The sequence below is a fragment of the Parasteatoda tepidariorum genome, chromosome X1 (assembly GCF_043381705.1).
Source record: "Parasteatoda tepidariorum isolate YZ-2023 chromosome X1, CAS_Ptep_4.0, whole genome shotgun sequence".
In the NCBI taxonomy this organism is placed as follows: Eukaryota; Metazoa; Arthropoda; class Arachnida; order Araneae; family Theridiidae; genus Parasteatoda; species Parasteatoda tepidariorum.
Window position 1 is genome coordinate 55126368 of NC_092214.1, and position 13633 is coordinate 55140000.

General features: G+C 27.8%; 1 protein-coding gene across 3 annotated transcripts in view; it reads left to right on the forward strand.

The window, feature by feature from the left end:
- LOC107450100 (homeobox protein DLX-6-like) overlaps window positions 1-13633 on the forward strand; it is a 59382-nt gene that overhangs the window by 21661 nt on the left and 24088 nt on the right. For all 3 annotated transcript variants that reach the window (XM_071187219.1, XM_016065828.4, NM_001323819.1), the window contains 1 exon segment: window positions 2481-2662. In XM_071187219.1, coding sequence (XP_071043320.1) covers window positions 2481-2662 — 182 coding nt within the window.

Consider the following 13633-nt stretch of genomic DNA (forward strand, 5'->3'; position numbering starts at 1 on the left):
ACATATCTTTCAGATCCCCTAAAGAGACCACATAAAAGCAATACATATTTCTGAAAAGTGTCTATGTATTCACCCTTTGACTATTGTGCTTTTGTGTTTTCTCTATGCATATACTGTCAGAATCTGAGGGAACTTACTCCCTTGTAGGCGTTGCTGGGGAATAGAAATGTCATATACAGAAATATTAATAATAACACAATTCATTTATTTTCTACTGCTTTGTACACTTCTAAGATTCTTGCTTTTGAATGTCGTTGATTGACTTAAATTGATCATTTACCATAACCTGTGAACTATTAAGACGAAATCCTGCTATTTCCTTTAAAGTTTTGAATTTCAAATGTGTGTTTATAACAATTAAAAAGCGTCTTTGTTAAATAATATTTTTCAACATTCGAAATAACAGTAAATATAATTGAACTGTAAATAATATTTATAATGTTCGGATTCTTGAATAAAATACATTTTCATCATCTAATGAAAGTGATTAAGAATACCTTAAATTTATGTAATGAACTGGTTAATTATATTTTCCGGTAGCTTTTTCAAGTTAATTTTTTTTAATGAATTACATTTTCATCCCCGGGATAAAAGAGAAAAGAATTGCATGAAGTATTTTTTTTAAAATATGACTGAAAAAAATTTAAGTTTAATTCAGCTCGAATTGCTTATTATTTTTTTACTAATTTACTTAGCAACATATTCAATTGCTCTAAAATTATTATTTTTTTTAACAGATTTTGAAATTAAAGATTTGATATTTCTTCAACAATACATGCGTTACTTTTTCTTATTTTATGGAATTAGTTAGGATCTGAATCAAGAAATATAAGTATACTGAGAAAAAGAGTATGGTCCATACAAATGTAGTAGTAACATTTACCGTTATTTTATCCTGATATCTTAGATCAAAGCATAAACACCAGTGGTTAAATATATCTTTCAATTTTGTATTTTTATTTATCGTGTGGTGATAAGAACAATTACTATGAAAAACAGAATTTCCCGTAAACCGTTACCGAATCGGTGGCTTAAATACTGTATATTTTGGTCTTATTAACCAGAGTTAAGCCTATAAGAGTCTGGTTAATAAAGTTTATTAACCAGAGTTTTTTTTCCCCAAAAGTGTCATTACCATACAATACAGCAATTTTAATAATAAGAAAAAAAATTTCTGCGCCTCATATTTTAAATAACCATTTCAATTTTAGAATCATTTTATAGTGCTACAATTCTTTTATTTCGAAATTGTAATCTCAGCATGTTTTCGCAGAAATAACAATTATGTTTAGTTATCATTAGTGAATGATTTAGGCACATTTAAAAAAAAATTGGATCCCGCATAACATGGCTGACATTTGCTGTAACTTTAATTTAGTGCTAAAATGAACCAAATTAACGTACTTCCAAAAATTCATTACACGATGTTATGGTTCAATTTGAACGGATACATGGTTCAATGAAGCACATTAATTAATGTTGCATCGAATTTGAATCGGTACTACGGTTAAAGATATAGATATTATTGTTTCAACATAGAACCGATTTTTCTTTTCCATGTTTTTTTTTAAGAAATTATTTTACCTATAACGGATTGATTCCTGTTTCGGTTTGGTGTATATTATGTGCATCCATGTTGATTAAAGTACAGCTCTGTTTTTATAAATGTATTGAGCTTATGTCGGTGGATTTATTTTTCAGATAATTTATGAATAGTCTAAGAAGATGCAATTTTGATATCATTAAGGAATAATTATAAATGGCAATGAAAACTATAATATTTTATAATTTTGTCTCGTTACAATTTATGTAATTATTTTAAACTTCGTTAATGTGCTTCTAAAAGTTAAACATGTTTCATAAGTTTTTCCATTGCTCAATGTACAGCTTGTTTCGTTAGGTATTAGATAATACCTATCATAATGACTTTTTTAATTTTATGAATTTTCCTTTTGCGTTGTATAGTAATGGCGTGAAATTGGAAAATCAACATAAGCGGCGAAAATTTCATAATTAAGGCTTTTATATAATTAGCATTTCTATATGACAAGCTACTTATTGCAATTTTTTTTCAAAAATAAATTTAGTTTTTTTAAGTTTTAAGAAATTCTATTTTAATGTTAATTAGCAGTCGAAAGACAGTAGTTGGCATTCTACTTTCCTTGAAATCTATCGTGCAGCACTTAACGGCGTTTTTCTAATCGCCCAGTAGAATACATGTTTATTTTAAAAATATTTTATAGTTAATAGATAAGAGACAATCTTCTTTTAGGAATGCGAATATTTTGGGTATATTATCTTATACTAAAACCTGAAATTTTCTACTTGTTTCCAAGAGTTTATGATCAAAATATTATGAAAGTGGTAAAGTACGAATGAAATTTATCATTTAACTGAGTCGATATACATTGAAATATTTTAAACGTGATTAAAATAAAGCTCTTCTTCTTACGTCTGATGTATATTTTTGTTTTCTTTAGATAAATCTCAACTGGAAGAAACGTTAAGAGTGAACGGAAAGGGGAAGAAAATGAGAAAACCGCGCACAATATATTCTAGCCTTCAATTACAACAATTAAACAGACGATTTCAAAGGACGCAATATTTAGCATTACCAGAACGTGCAGAATTAGCTGCTTCCTTAGGCCTCACACAAACTCAGGTAAGGCTAAAACATTTACATTTGCCAAATGTACGTACATTAGCGTCTTAGTGATGGAATTTCTGATCTTTTCAGAGTTTATCTACTGAGGTGTTAATATACGTACATTGGGTTTTTTCTTAAATGTAAAATTATAATTTGCAAGTAGATTATTAGTTAGTGTAGTTGATTTTTATTAAAATAGATAAACTAACAGTCGTAATTAGCAAGTTATTTTGTTTTAGTTTGAGTTATGTAATTTGATAATTATAGTAATATTTTTTACTTAGTAGATATATTGTTTTGAACTTCATTTAATACTGTATTAAGATACGAAACTAAAATTTTTTTACATCTTAATATTATCACTGTTAAATCTTTCGTGGAAGGATTTTTTTTAAAAATAACTTTTAAAGAATTTTTGGTTAAGTAAACAATATTTTTTTATTGCAGATAATGTATAAAACTACATATTCTTGCTTATTGTTTATGGATCGAAAATAAATAAAATGTAATATTTTTTTTTTTTGCAAATAAAAAAAATTGTGGAAACATTGAGTATAATTCCCAAGTCTAATTTAACTAGAACTGTAACGTAAAAAGTTATTTTCTGAACTCAAACATGACCGGAAATTTAATGCTATAACAGTATTTTTACTGTATGATTTTAAAATTATATAATAATTCATTTCAGCAATAAAGGATTATGTTAATTTTATTTTACATGAAGTGTTTTCTCTTAAATTACAACACTATCCCGTTAAACTCATTCACCAAACTCTTGTTTCTGATTTAAAATAGATTCACAGACGTGATTTATGTAAAATATCTCTTTGCAAGGATTTAGTTTTCATAATAATAATAATAAAAAAACCGAAACTTAACATTTGATATTAGGATTTTTACTATTTTTTTTACTGAAGATTCATGAATTGCACTTCCTTTTTACGACTGTTGTTATTAAAATAAATAATAGTCATATAAAAAAAATTTTTAGAATTTTTGCAAATTTTTTATTTTTTTTATAGGTTAAATATAGTAGCTTTAATTTTATGAAAGCTAATTTATATCCTATACCTTTAAATGAATTACATTGTAGTTTTAACTTAATTTAACTCGATAAATTTTTTTATTGAATTATAGGTCATTTATAGAAATTAATATATTTGAATGATTCAGAGCATAGTAAAGGAGTTCATTTTTCAATCTCGTTTTAAAAGAGGCCTCAATCATTTTCAAAAATTTCCCTTTACTGTGCTGTGAAAAATTCTTTTAGAAAAATTTAATTTGTTTAAATTAGGCTTAGTTGAAGTAATAATAGTATTGGGAGATAGTACGAGATTTTTTGGTAAGTGCATGTCGCTATATAGTAGTCTTTTTACTTAGATGATAAAGTAGATGGAATTTTCTTAATTTGGTGAGTATCTTTAAATAGACATTAAAGTCAAAAAGCCCAATTCTTGCAAATAATGATGTGGTATATATCTTTCCTTAAATAGTAATGTGGAAGCTGATTTACACCGAAGCTTTCAAGGTGAACAATGGATCTAAATTGTACTGACTTTTTAAACTTATCATTATTTAAACTTATACTACTACCAGCATATATCTCATGTCTGAAGTTGTTAGGAAGTATAATATTTGAATCACAAAAAGGATAACATTTTGTTTTAGTTTTAAAAAAGAATATTTACTTTGTTGAATGGATAGTTTGCTAAATCATAAGTTTTTTTTTCTTTTGTTGATTTCCCTGTTTTTAAAATTTTATTTCCTTTTTGGGATTTAAAAATGCTTTCTAACAATTTTAAATTATTCATTTAATTACTTGTTAACTCGTTGTTCAGTATACGTGTACATACATTAGATATTTATTAGTTAAGCGATTGGTAATTTTTCTGTATGTTGGTTTTTATGTATGATTAACTTTTTCAAAACTATCTATTTGATTATGTGTTACAATTAATAATGAGCAATTATAGAGCATATGAAGCAAAAAGTAATATTTTCACTATAAATTTATTAATTGCTAACTAAGGTTTCTAGTTTGTATGCAAAAGCGATAAAAACTGATTGATCAAAAATTAGTTCTCAGTTGCCACAACTAACCACAAAAAAATAATAAATAATAATAATATAACAATAAATTTAAAAAAGTTAATTTTCAAGTATTTTAAGAAATTTTTTTTGAATTATTTGATTTCTAAAAAATATATTTAGTCGCATCATAATACGGCTACTTTTGAATAGTGGGGAAATAATTCAAAGTTCTTAATTTGAAGTTCTTTAAAGCTTGCAGAATTCAGCTTCTTTAATCAGTTTCTACGGTATCAAATCTTCAGAAACATACCTACCCAAAATTTTGAGTTTTACGTTCTTTATGCGTTTGAAATTCTATAACGAACACTTCTGAAGAGAGGATTTTTTTTTGTCACCATTTGGCGATAGGAAACATAGTGACAGGATATCTATTCTACTTTTACAGGGTAGCTATTTCATTCTATGAGAAATTTCATTGTTTTATTTTAAAAGTCTTGTCCGAACTGAAGAACTACAGCTTAAATGCCACCTCTATTTTTTATCTCTTCTCATTGCCGCGGTCTGATGATCTCCGATCTCGACAGACCGTTACGCAAGTTGAGTTTTACTCAACCTGTTCCCAGAAAAAGAGAAACAACTTACTCCTTTTCGTACCTTTACTTGACTGTTGGTGGAATACATACACGCACTACGCACACTCAATTTTCCAAGGCCAAAATATCGACTTATTAAGACGTAGGTTTCAAGCTTAGTGAATAGCTCTGAAGGATATTAATCATCGCGAGTTTATTAACATAACGAGTTAAGAACCTTACCGTGGTCACTAATCTCCCTATACCATCAAAATTCACAAATTAACAACCAATTTGATAGCCCTCGTTTTCAGTCTCATCAAGTAACTCTATTGCTGATTAATGTTAATTAAGAAATCATTTAATAGCATATCTCATCAAATAAATACTTCGTAGAAGTAAAATTTCATGAACATGAAACGATGTGGTACATAACTTGTCCATATTTTGTATGTAGCACGAATTTTAACCAATTTATTGCATCTGATTTTTAACCTCAGTGTGCGCAAAATAAAAAATAGACCACTTTGAATAACTTTTGATCAAATAATCGGGTCTCCACGTTCTAGAACTCAATCTTAAAGGTTCGATGGGGTGACCTCAAGTATACTAATTACTTAGTGCAGACGATAATTTAAGTTACGAAATCGAACGACACAAAAAAGTATTTTATTTGAATAAACGTGCTTTTTTTACGATTTATTCGGATTTCTGACTCACAAAATATAGGGAAGAGCAGCAATCGGGAAATACGGTTCCAATAATTGAATTATAAGAGCGGTCCAAAGTTTGGAACCCTTAATGTTAATTTGTTTTTCGTATTTCACCATGTCTCGAGAATTTTTTAAACGAATTGAAACATTTTTGCACACAATTATAAAATTTGTTTATCCAAAGACAATTCCATGCATTTTATTTATAAATATATATTATTTTATTTAATAATGGTGGAATTGAATTTAATTGTAATGTATAAAATTTTTTACAGCATCATTTTAAAGAATGCTATCTTAAATGTCAAAGTACAATATTTGGGAAAAAAACAGTCGAATAGTTATTGAGAAGTTGAATTTTGAAAAAGTCGTATTTTTAAATTAATTGCCTAATGCATTTATGACAACTTGTAGAAAAATAAATACTCATCTTTTATGTAAGATATTCCTTTTTTTAGTTTAAAAGATTTTAATTAAAAAAGAAACACTACAAAATTATCTTATAAGTACAGATATGTATTTACAACTCAGAAGTTCGCATTCAACATACATGCGCTAAAATGTGCTCAATCCCTTTTAAGAAGCGTGCCAAACCTGCTTCATAAAAGTCATAATGCTTGATTAAGATCAGAAACTGATCTCAGGGTAGGTTTTCACCTGATAACAAAGTTACCACCCACATAGTAAAAGAACTTGGTTATCTAAAAAGCTTTTCTTTCATGTCTTTTATTCAGTTTTATTTTATAACTCATTGAAAAATAGAGGTGAAATGATTCTGGCGTCTGATAGATTCAAACCCGATATCGAAACAAAATATCGCCATAGAAATCTAAAACTTCCTCGAGCACAATATCAGGGGGAAAACTATTACCAAGGGGTGGGGGTAGCTTGAGTGGATATCTTTGTCAAGCGAACGCGTGCCATAACCGCGCTATAAGCGCTCTCCAGGGTTCTGTAAACTTTTCCAGAGGTGCTCTACAACAACATCGATAAAAACCCTGCTGATAGTTGCTTCCAGCTTAGTTGGTTGAGGGGTCAGGTAAAAAAAATCTAAATTATAGGTTGCGATTGAGATTTAAAAATTATGAGAAAGGGTTTACGGTTACTTTTAAGTTGACATATGATTAATTTTTAAAATAAATTTATGTTCTTTAAAGATAACTTATTTGCCAGATATTATTTGATGTTTTTATTACACATTTTAAAATATATATGTATTCTAAAGCTTATAAATAAAAGTGAATGCTAAACAACTTAGTAAGTTTAATCCAAAAGTTGGCGTATCTTTTGAGTGAATTATTCTGAGAGTTAAACAGTTTCCTTCTTTAAGTGACAGGTATTTGTCTGTAAAAAAATATCAAATAACTACTCAAACTATAAATAGCAAATTCGAGTGAGTGTTTTCATTTTTTGAATTTCATTGAAGATTAATCAATGTTTTATACGGAATTTTCTGTAACATTTTTAAGAAATTTCATTTTAAATTAATATGAAATCAATTCTTAATTTTTTTAAAGAAAAATAATAACTTTTCAGAATTTTGCACTCCATATAGGTGGTCCTCATCACCTCAAAAGCAGTGGCAGGATCCTTTTGTGACTGAAAAACACTAGTAGATTTATTTAATGACTTTCGGACATACAAATTATTTTTTGTTCGCAATAGCTCTGGCTTATTTATTTCCCCAAAAATAACTAACCTGGCTTTTATCTTCCTGAAAAACTCAATATGTAGCAAATCCCTCGTAAAGCGAATCAAAAACTTTACAAAGTCTCAAGGAAGTTGGATGAAAAGGGGGGGGGGTGAAATAGGGGATTTGAATGTAAGTTTTTGGACGGAGGATTTTAGCTACAGGACAGGGACGGACCAAAAGATAGAAAGGAAGAAGTTAGTAAAAAAAAAAAAGCTTTAAAAAGAGGGGTAGTATAGAGTATATAAAAGGGGGGGTTGCATACAAAACCTGTGGAAGAGCAGGTGATAGATTGTCCGTCTGTCTTTGGCTTACCTTTGTTCTCTCCGCAAGGGGTGTTCTCTGGCTGTCTTTCATGAGAAGGGGGGGGACAGGTAAAAACTACGATTGTCTACCCCCTTTTCCCCCTTAGAACTTCGTGCTGGAGACAGGAACGCGTTGAAAATATTGCCTCCAAAGGTAGTTTATGTAATCCCTCTGTAGGTAGATAAACACGCCAACAGTGGAAACGGATTTGTCAGTAATTTGCTGAGGACAACGTCCAATGATAAATAAAACGCGATTCTTTCTTCGCGTTGTATAAAAGACGCGGAACATCCGTATCTACAACAGCTGTGCATATTAAAACAATTTTTCGCTTTATTCTTTTGGTAATTTTTATTTTTATTGCAGATTCATTCCTTTAGAGTGTAGTGATTTTTTATTTTTTATTATGCTTTCGATGTATTTTGGTTGATTTGTCGTAGAATTTAAGACAGGTATTTTGAAACAAGGTTTGTAGGAAATTAAAAGTAAATGCTTAAGTTTTTTTGGAGTAATTGCTTTTCCGGAGTTTGAAATTCAATAGCTAATAAAATTGTTTTAATACTACTTATGACAAGTTCAAAAAAATTTTTTTTTTGAATTTATGAACATTTGAAATTATTGTAAACTTAAATTTTTGAGTAAGAAAAAAAGTTTTTATTATTAATTTCTGAATGTTTTTTTAAAGTTTACAATGCATTATAGTGTTAATTAAGCTTCTAATTTTTTGAAAGAATTTTTTTTTATCACTTAAAACTCTACTGGGAGAAAAAAAGTAATAAAAACTAAAGTATACGGTATTTAAACCATTCATTTAGAAATTTTTCCGTTCATTTTTAACGCTTTACCGGAAATTCTAGATTTCAAAATCATAATTTTTTTTTACTCAAATTTAGTAAAACATACAAAACTGGAAAGTAAATTTAACCGAATAAATTACTTCTATGCCCTGATCTAAGGAACCAGAACAAAATTATACAGAACAAAATAAAACCATATTTATTGTCAATTTTATCAAAATCATTACCAAAGCGATTTGGTAAAAGCTAACAAGCTCATTGGTGTTCCCATAGAGCCAGAAACATTGTAAATTTTACACTGTTGACTATATATATATTTAGTGTACTTTGAATGAAAAAAAAAAACTTGAATTATTCTTCAAAAGTGCTTTGGGCTTAGAATTTTTTTATATATTTATTTTTATTTATTTTTTAAATACGGATTAAACTAGTTTTCTTAAATTTTATTCATCAACAATTATTAAAAGACAAATGCTAGTCATGGTAGTTGATTTTTCATATCTTAATTGTTTTATAAACATTTCTTTTATGTCAATTAATTTTTAATTGTTCTTAATTTTGCTTGTTAATTTTTTTGAGAAACAAGTCATGAATGTGTAAAAGCTGTTCTCTAAAGATTGATAACAGAAAATTTGTTATCGTTCGCCTTTATTACTTGCAACTGTTTTCAAACCGAACGTTGCAATTTGTTAACTTTTAGTTAGGTAAAAAAAAAAAAGAGAGAAGATGAAAAAAAGTAATATCTATGCTTTTTATTTTATTATATATGTTTATGGGCAGTCGACAAAGTTCAGTAATTAATTTCATTATAAACTAAGAATTCAATTATTGAGACTAAACCAAATAGGAGGTCGAATCGTCAAATATAAACTTTCGATATCAAACATTACAACAGAGCGATTTATTATTAATAAAACGCTCAAATGATTTCTTCAAAACAATTTTTTCAAATATAAATGCACCTAAAGACCGCTCTGTTTGAGTCCCATCAACTGAAGCGTAACTCTAAAAATATAAAACAGTTACATTGCATTCACAAGATCGGCCATGAAGAAACAGAAAAAAAAATTATATCGTGCTAACTGATAAAAAGCGACGGTAAATAATACAAATAGTAATGCAGAATGGCTACTTTTTTTTTATAAAAGACCAAAGAAAGAAAGAAAGTAAAAAACTAAACATATTTCGTGCATATCTCCAGTTGTTGGGCAGCTGTCTAGCAGTTTTTAACGGTTGCATAAACTGAGGCTCCGACATTAGCGGAAATTTCAGGTTCGACTCCGGAAGCACGCTCTCGTTGGTCTGCCTGTCCGTCTTTTTAACGGTATACAGCAAAATTGTTCGGCCTATGCTCTAGAACTACAGCTGGTTTCTAGCGAAATATATTTTTAATAAAAATAGGAGGCCAATCTGACCTTTTGCTACGTGTATAACAATATATAAATGGTCATGACAAACTGTGGTCAGCCCATTCATCAAGCATATTGTTCTGGTGTTGCATAGTAGTCCAGCGACTATATTAGTTTGTGTAGGGGAAAGAAATTCAATCAGTGCTGCAGAGCCTGTTTTTCAAAACTGTTCATAATCATAAATGTCACCAAAATCAAATCTTGAAATTCAATTTCTGGAAGGTACCTATTGTTAAATAACCGAAAACACTTTTGTTGTTAGTTTATCTAATTATTTATGTTTTCTTTTTTGCTTTTTTATTGTTCCACGTGGAAAATTGATTCAACAATCAGTAAAAATACCCAATTTATTGGTTTTTGTTCCTGGTTTCCCTTAAATAAGCTAATCTAGAATAGACTGTGAGCAGCTGAACACCCTTCTTTTCTTCTACGTTAAACAAATAATTTTCATATTTGAAATTTACCTTTGACGTCAGAAACAGTTTTAATTATCGCAGTTGTTTTTGATCATTCTATTTTCTAAATTTCAATTATATTCTATTTTTAAATTTTAATTATATTCTATTTTCTAAATTTTAATTATGATATTCTATTTCAAATATTTATTTTCTACTTATATTTATGATTTCATAAAAATGTGCATTTTATGTAAGTTTTTTTTAAAATTTGCTATTTTGAATTAAAGGAAACTAAAAACACCGTTTACTTCATTGAAACAGATAATTTTTCACTGCTATGTATTTTCAAATGAGATTTTTTTTTCTATTTTTAAAAAATTGCATTTCCAAAACCACAGAGAAGGACTAAAATTTTTTTTCTATCATAATGAATAATTCCATAACGAATAATTTTCCAAAATTTAACTTAGTTGGCAAAGTATCTCAATAAATTCCTTTTAAGAATAATTTGAAAATAACGAAAGGAAAAATAATTTTTTTTTTTAAATATTACATTATGACAGTTTTTACTTTGTTTTTTAAAAGATCGCCATGGCAGTTTTTTTTTTTTACGAAAATATTCTTTCATGATACATATAGTTAGAAAAATATGCTTAAAAGCTATATTTTTCTTAACTATATGTTCTATAATTTTTAATTCCATTTTCATTCCTTAATTTTTTTTTTAACAGGCTAAAACAAATATCCCCTCTACATTTATAAAATATGCAAACGTGGGTAGGTCATCAAAACCTTATTGTGTCCTAAAAATATTTTCTCTTAATGAGAATGAATCGTCATGGTGTCCAGAGTTTACAAGAAACAATTATAAGCCAATTACAATAAGCTTAAAGAATCATTTCCGATTTAGCTTTCACGAAACTGTTAAACAAAAACATAAACAAGAAAAACTGTTCCGGTTGGACTGGAGGGAAAAAAAAAAAAAAAACGCTTTACCAGTAATTATCCTTCATACAGTTTTACACCTTTTGGATCCATCGATAATATGAAAAGAGTTTTGTAATTCTTTAATGCTTTTACGTTTTCTTACATCTTTTTCCGATAAGATTATTGATATTTTTTTGTGGAACGAAATCGATTAGGATGCTCTAAAAATTTTATATCTTCATCAATTTCAAATACTGCATAACAATGAAGAAAGATGTCGCGAATGCAAAAACCGAAAATGAAGAATAACTTGTCTATTATCTTTTCCCCAATATTTCTTAAGCTTGTATCATCTTTCTTATCTAATTTTAATGCGCAAATTTTGCTATTAGAATGTCGGATATCATTCACGCCTCCTTAAATATGTATTTTTATTGATTCGTGTTTTAGGGACTGAAAATCAGGGCGACAGCAGAGTCATTATCTAAAATAAAAAAGATGGGCAAATTATTGAATTGTGGTTTGTTCATATATCATAAAACTCTTAATGTTCTGTCGCCTTGTCTTAGAAACAGTGAATAAATGCAAGGAATAAAATTATACCGGTGATATTTTTTATACAATTTTTTTTTAATCTTGTTCCAACTGTTCCGGAGTATGTTATGAGCTATTGCCCGATTAATTTGTCTTTGCTTTTGTTATTTTACGATTTATATTTTGAGTGAGTGAAAAATATGTGATAAATATTGAATGCATAATAATTAAAAATTGTAATTCAAACTTCCGCATGTTGAATTTATATTTAGTCAAAAGCTTAATACAACATTGAATTTTTAAGAAATCTTGGATTGCATTTTTTGAAAAAATTTTTTTTATATACATTTAAAAAAAAATTTTTAGAAAAAAATTCGTTACATTTTAGATGTATAGCTTTGTTTAAATTCTTTTAGAGAACTGGTTCACAAAATAGCATCATGTATACAATGCGTCATGTTGCGTCAAACATTAGAATAATTTATGTACCGGAATTTGAAAAAAATTATTTTATAAAAAAACTTATGAAAAAGAACATTTTTTAAAAAAAAATATGAATATAGCCTTGAAATTAATTTAATGGGGAAAATTTTATCTGTAGAAATTTAGTAAAACTATCTTTTTTCATGAATGTACATATATACGTTTATGATGTACATGATGTCATTATGTACAATATGTACATCCATGAATGTTGTGTAAAGTATTACGATTCAATTTCAATCAAATTTTCACTATACTTACATGGTTTGGAACATATGGTTCGCAGTTTTGACTGTGTGCTCTACCTTTTAATACAGTATTTGTAATCCAGTTTTAAATAATTGCCTCTAATTTATATTACTTTTCTTTTAGCTGAGGCAGATTTTTGTAAAATCTTAAAAAACAGCCGTAAGTTCTTTTCTTTGTGAAAACTTACATTCATTGAACTGAAAAAGTCAAATGCAAAAAGATACCATCTATGGTAAAATAAATTTATGCTTAAATATTCATCCACTGTTCTGGGAATAAAAAAATTTATTTAATACAAAACCGAAATTTAAATTTTTGTGAGATAAAGTTGCGGACTTTTAAATAGATTCATGCAACTCGAAATTAAAACAGTGACTTTATAATCATTTCTCAAAATTTCATGACATTAGTATAAGTACTGTCAGATTATTTGAGTATTGTATAAGTATTTAAAGACTGATATGAATCTTAAAATAATTTTGCTTAGTGTATTTGAAGTGAAACGCATTAAATTTAAGTTAAACTTTTCTTGAAGAACATATAAATAAAATCATCAAATGGAAGTTTAAGTGGCGTGAAAAATTTAATTATATAATACGAAGTGCATCTCTGAGGGGAAGAAATTAAATTATGTTCATGTACCAAAATTAAGTTTTTTTTCCCCTAGAAATGTCATTAACATTCAGTACTGCAATTTAGCCAGAAATTTTTTAACCGTGCGTAATACGTCATGTAACGTCATACATTGGAATAATTTATGTACCTGAATTCTAAAAATATTAATTTATAATAAACTAATGTAAAGGAAAATGTTTATTCCAAAAAAAAAAAAAAAAAAAAAAAATACTTTTTTAATAATTTNTGAAATTAATTTAAT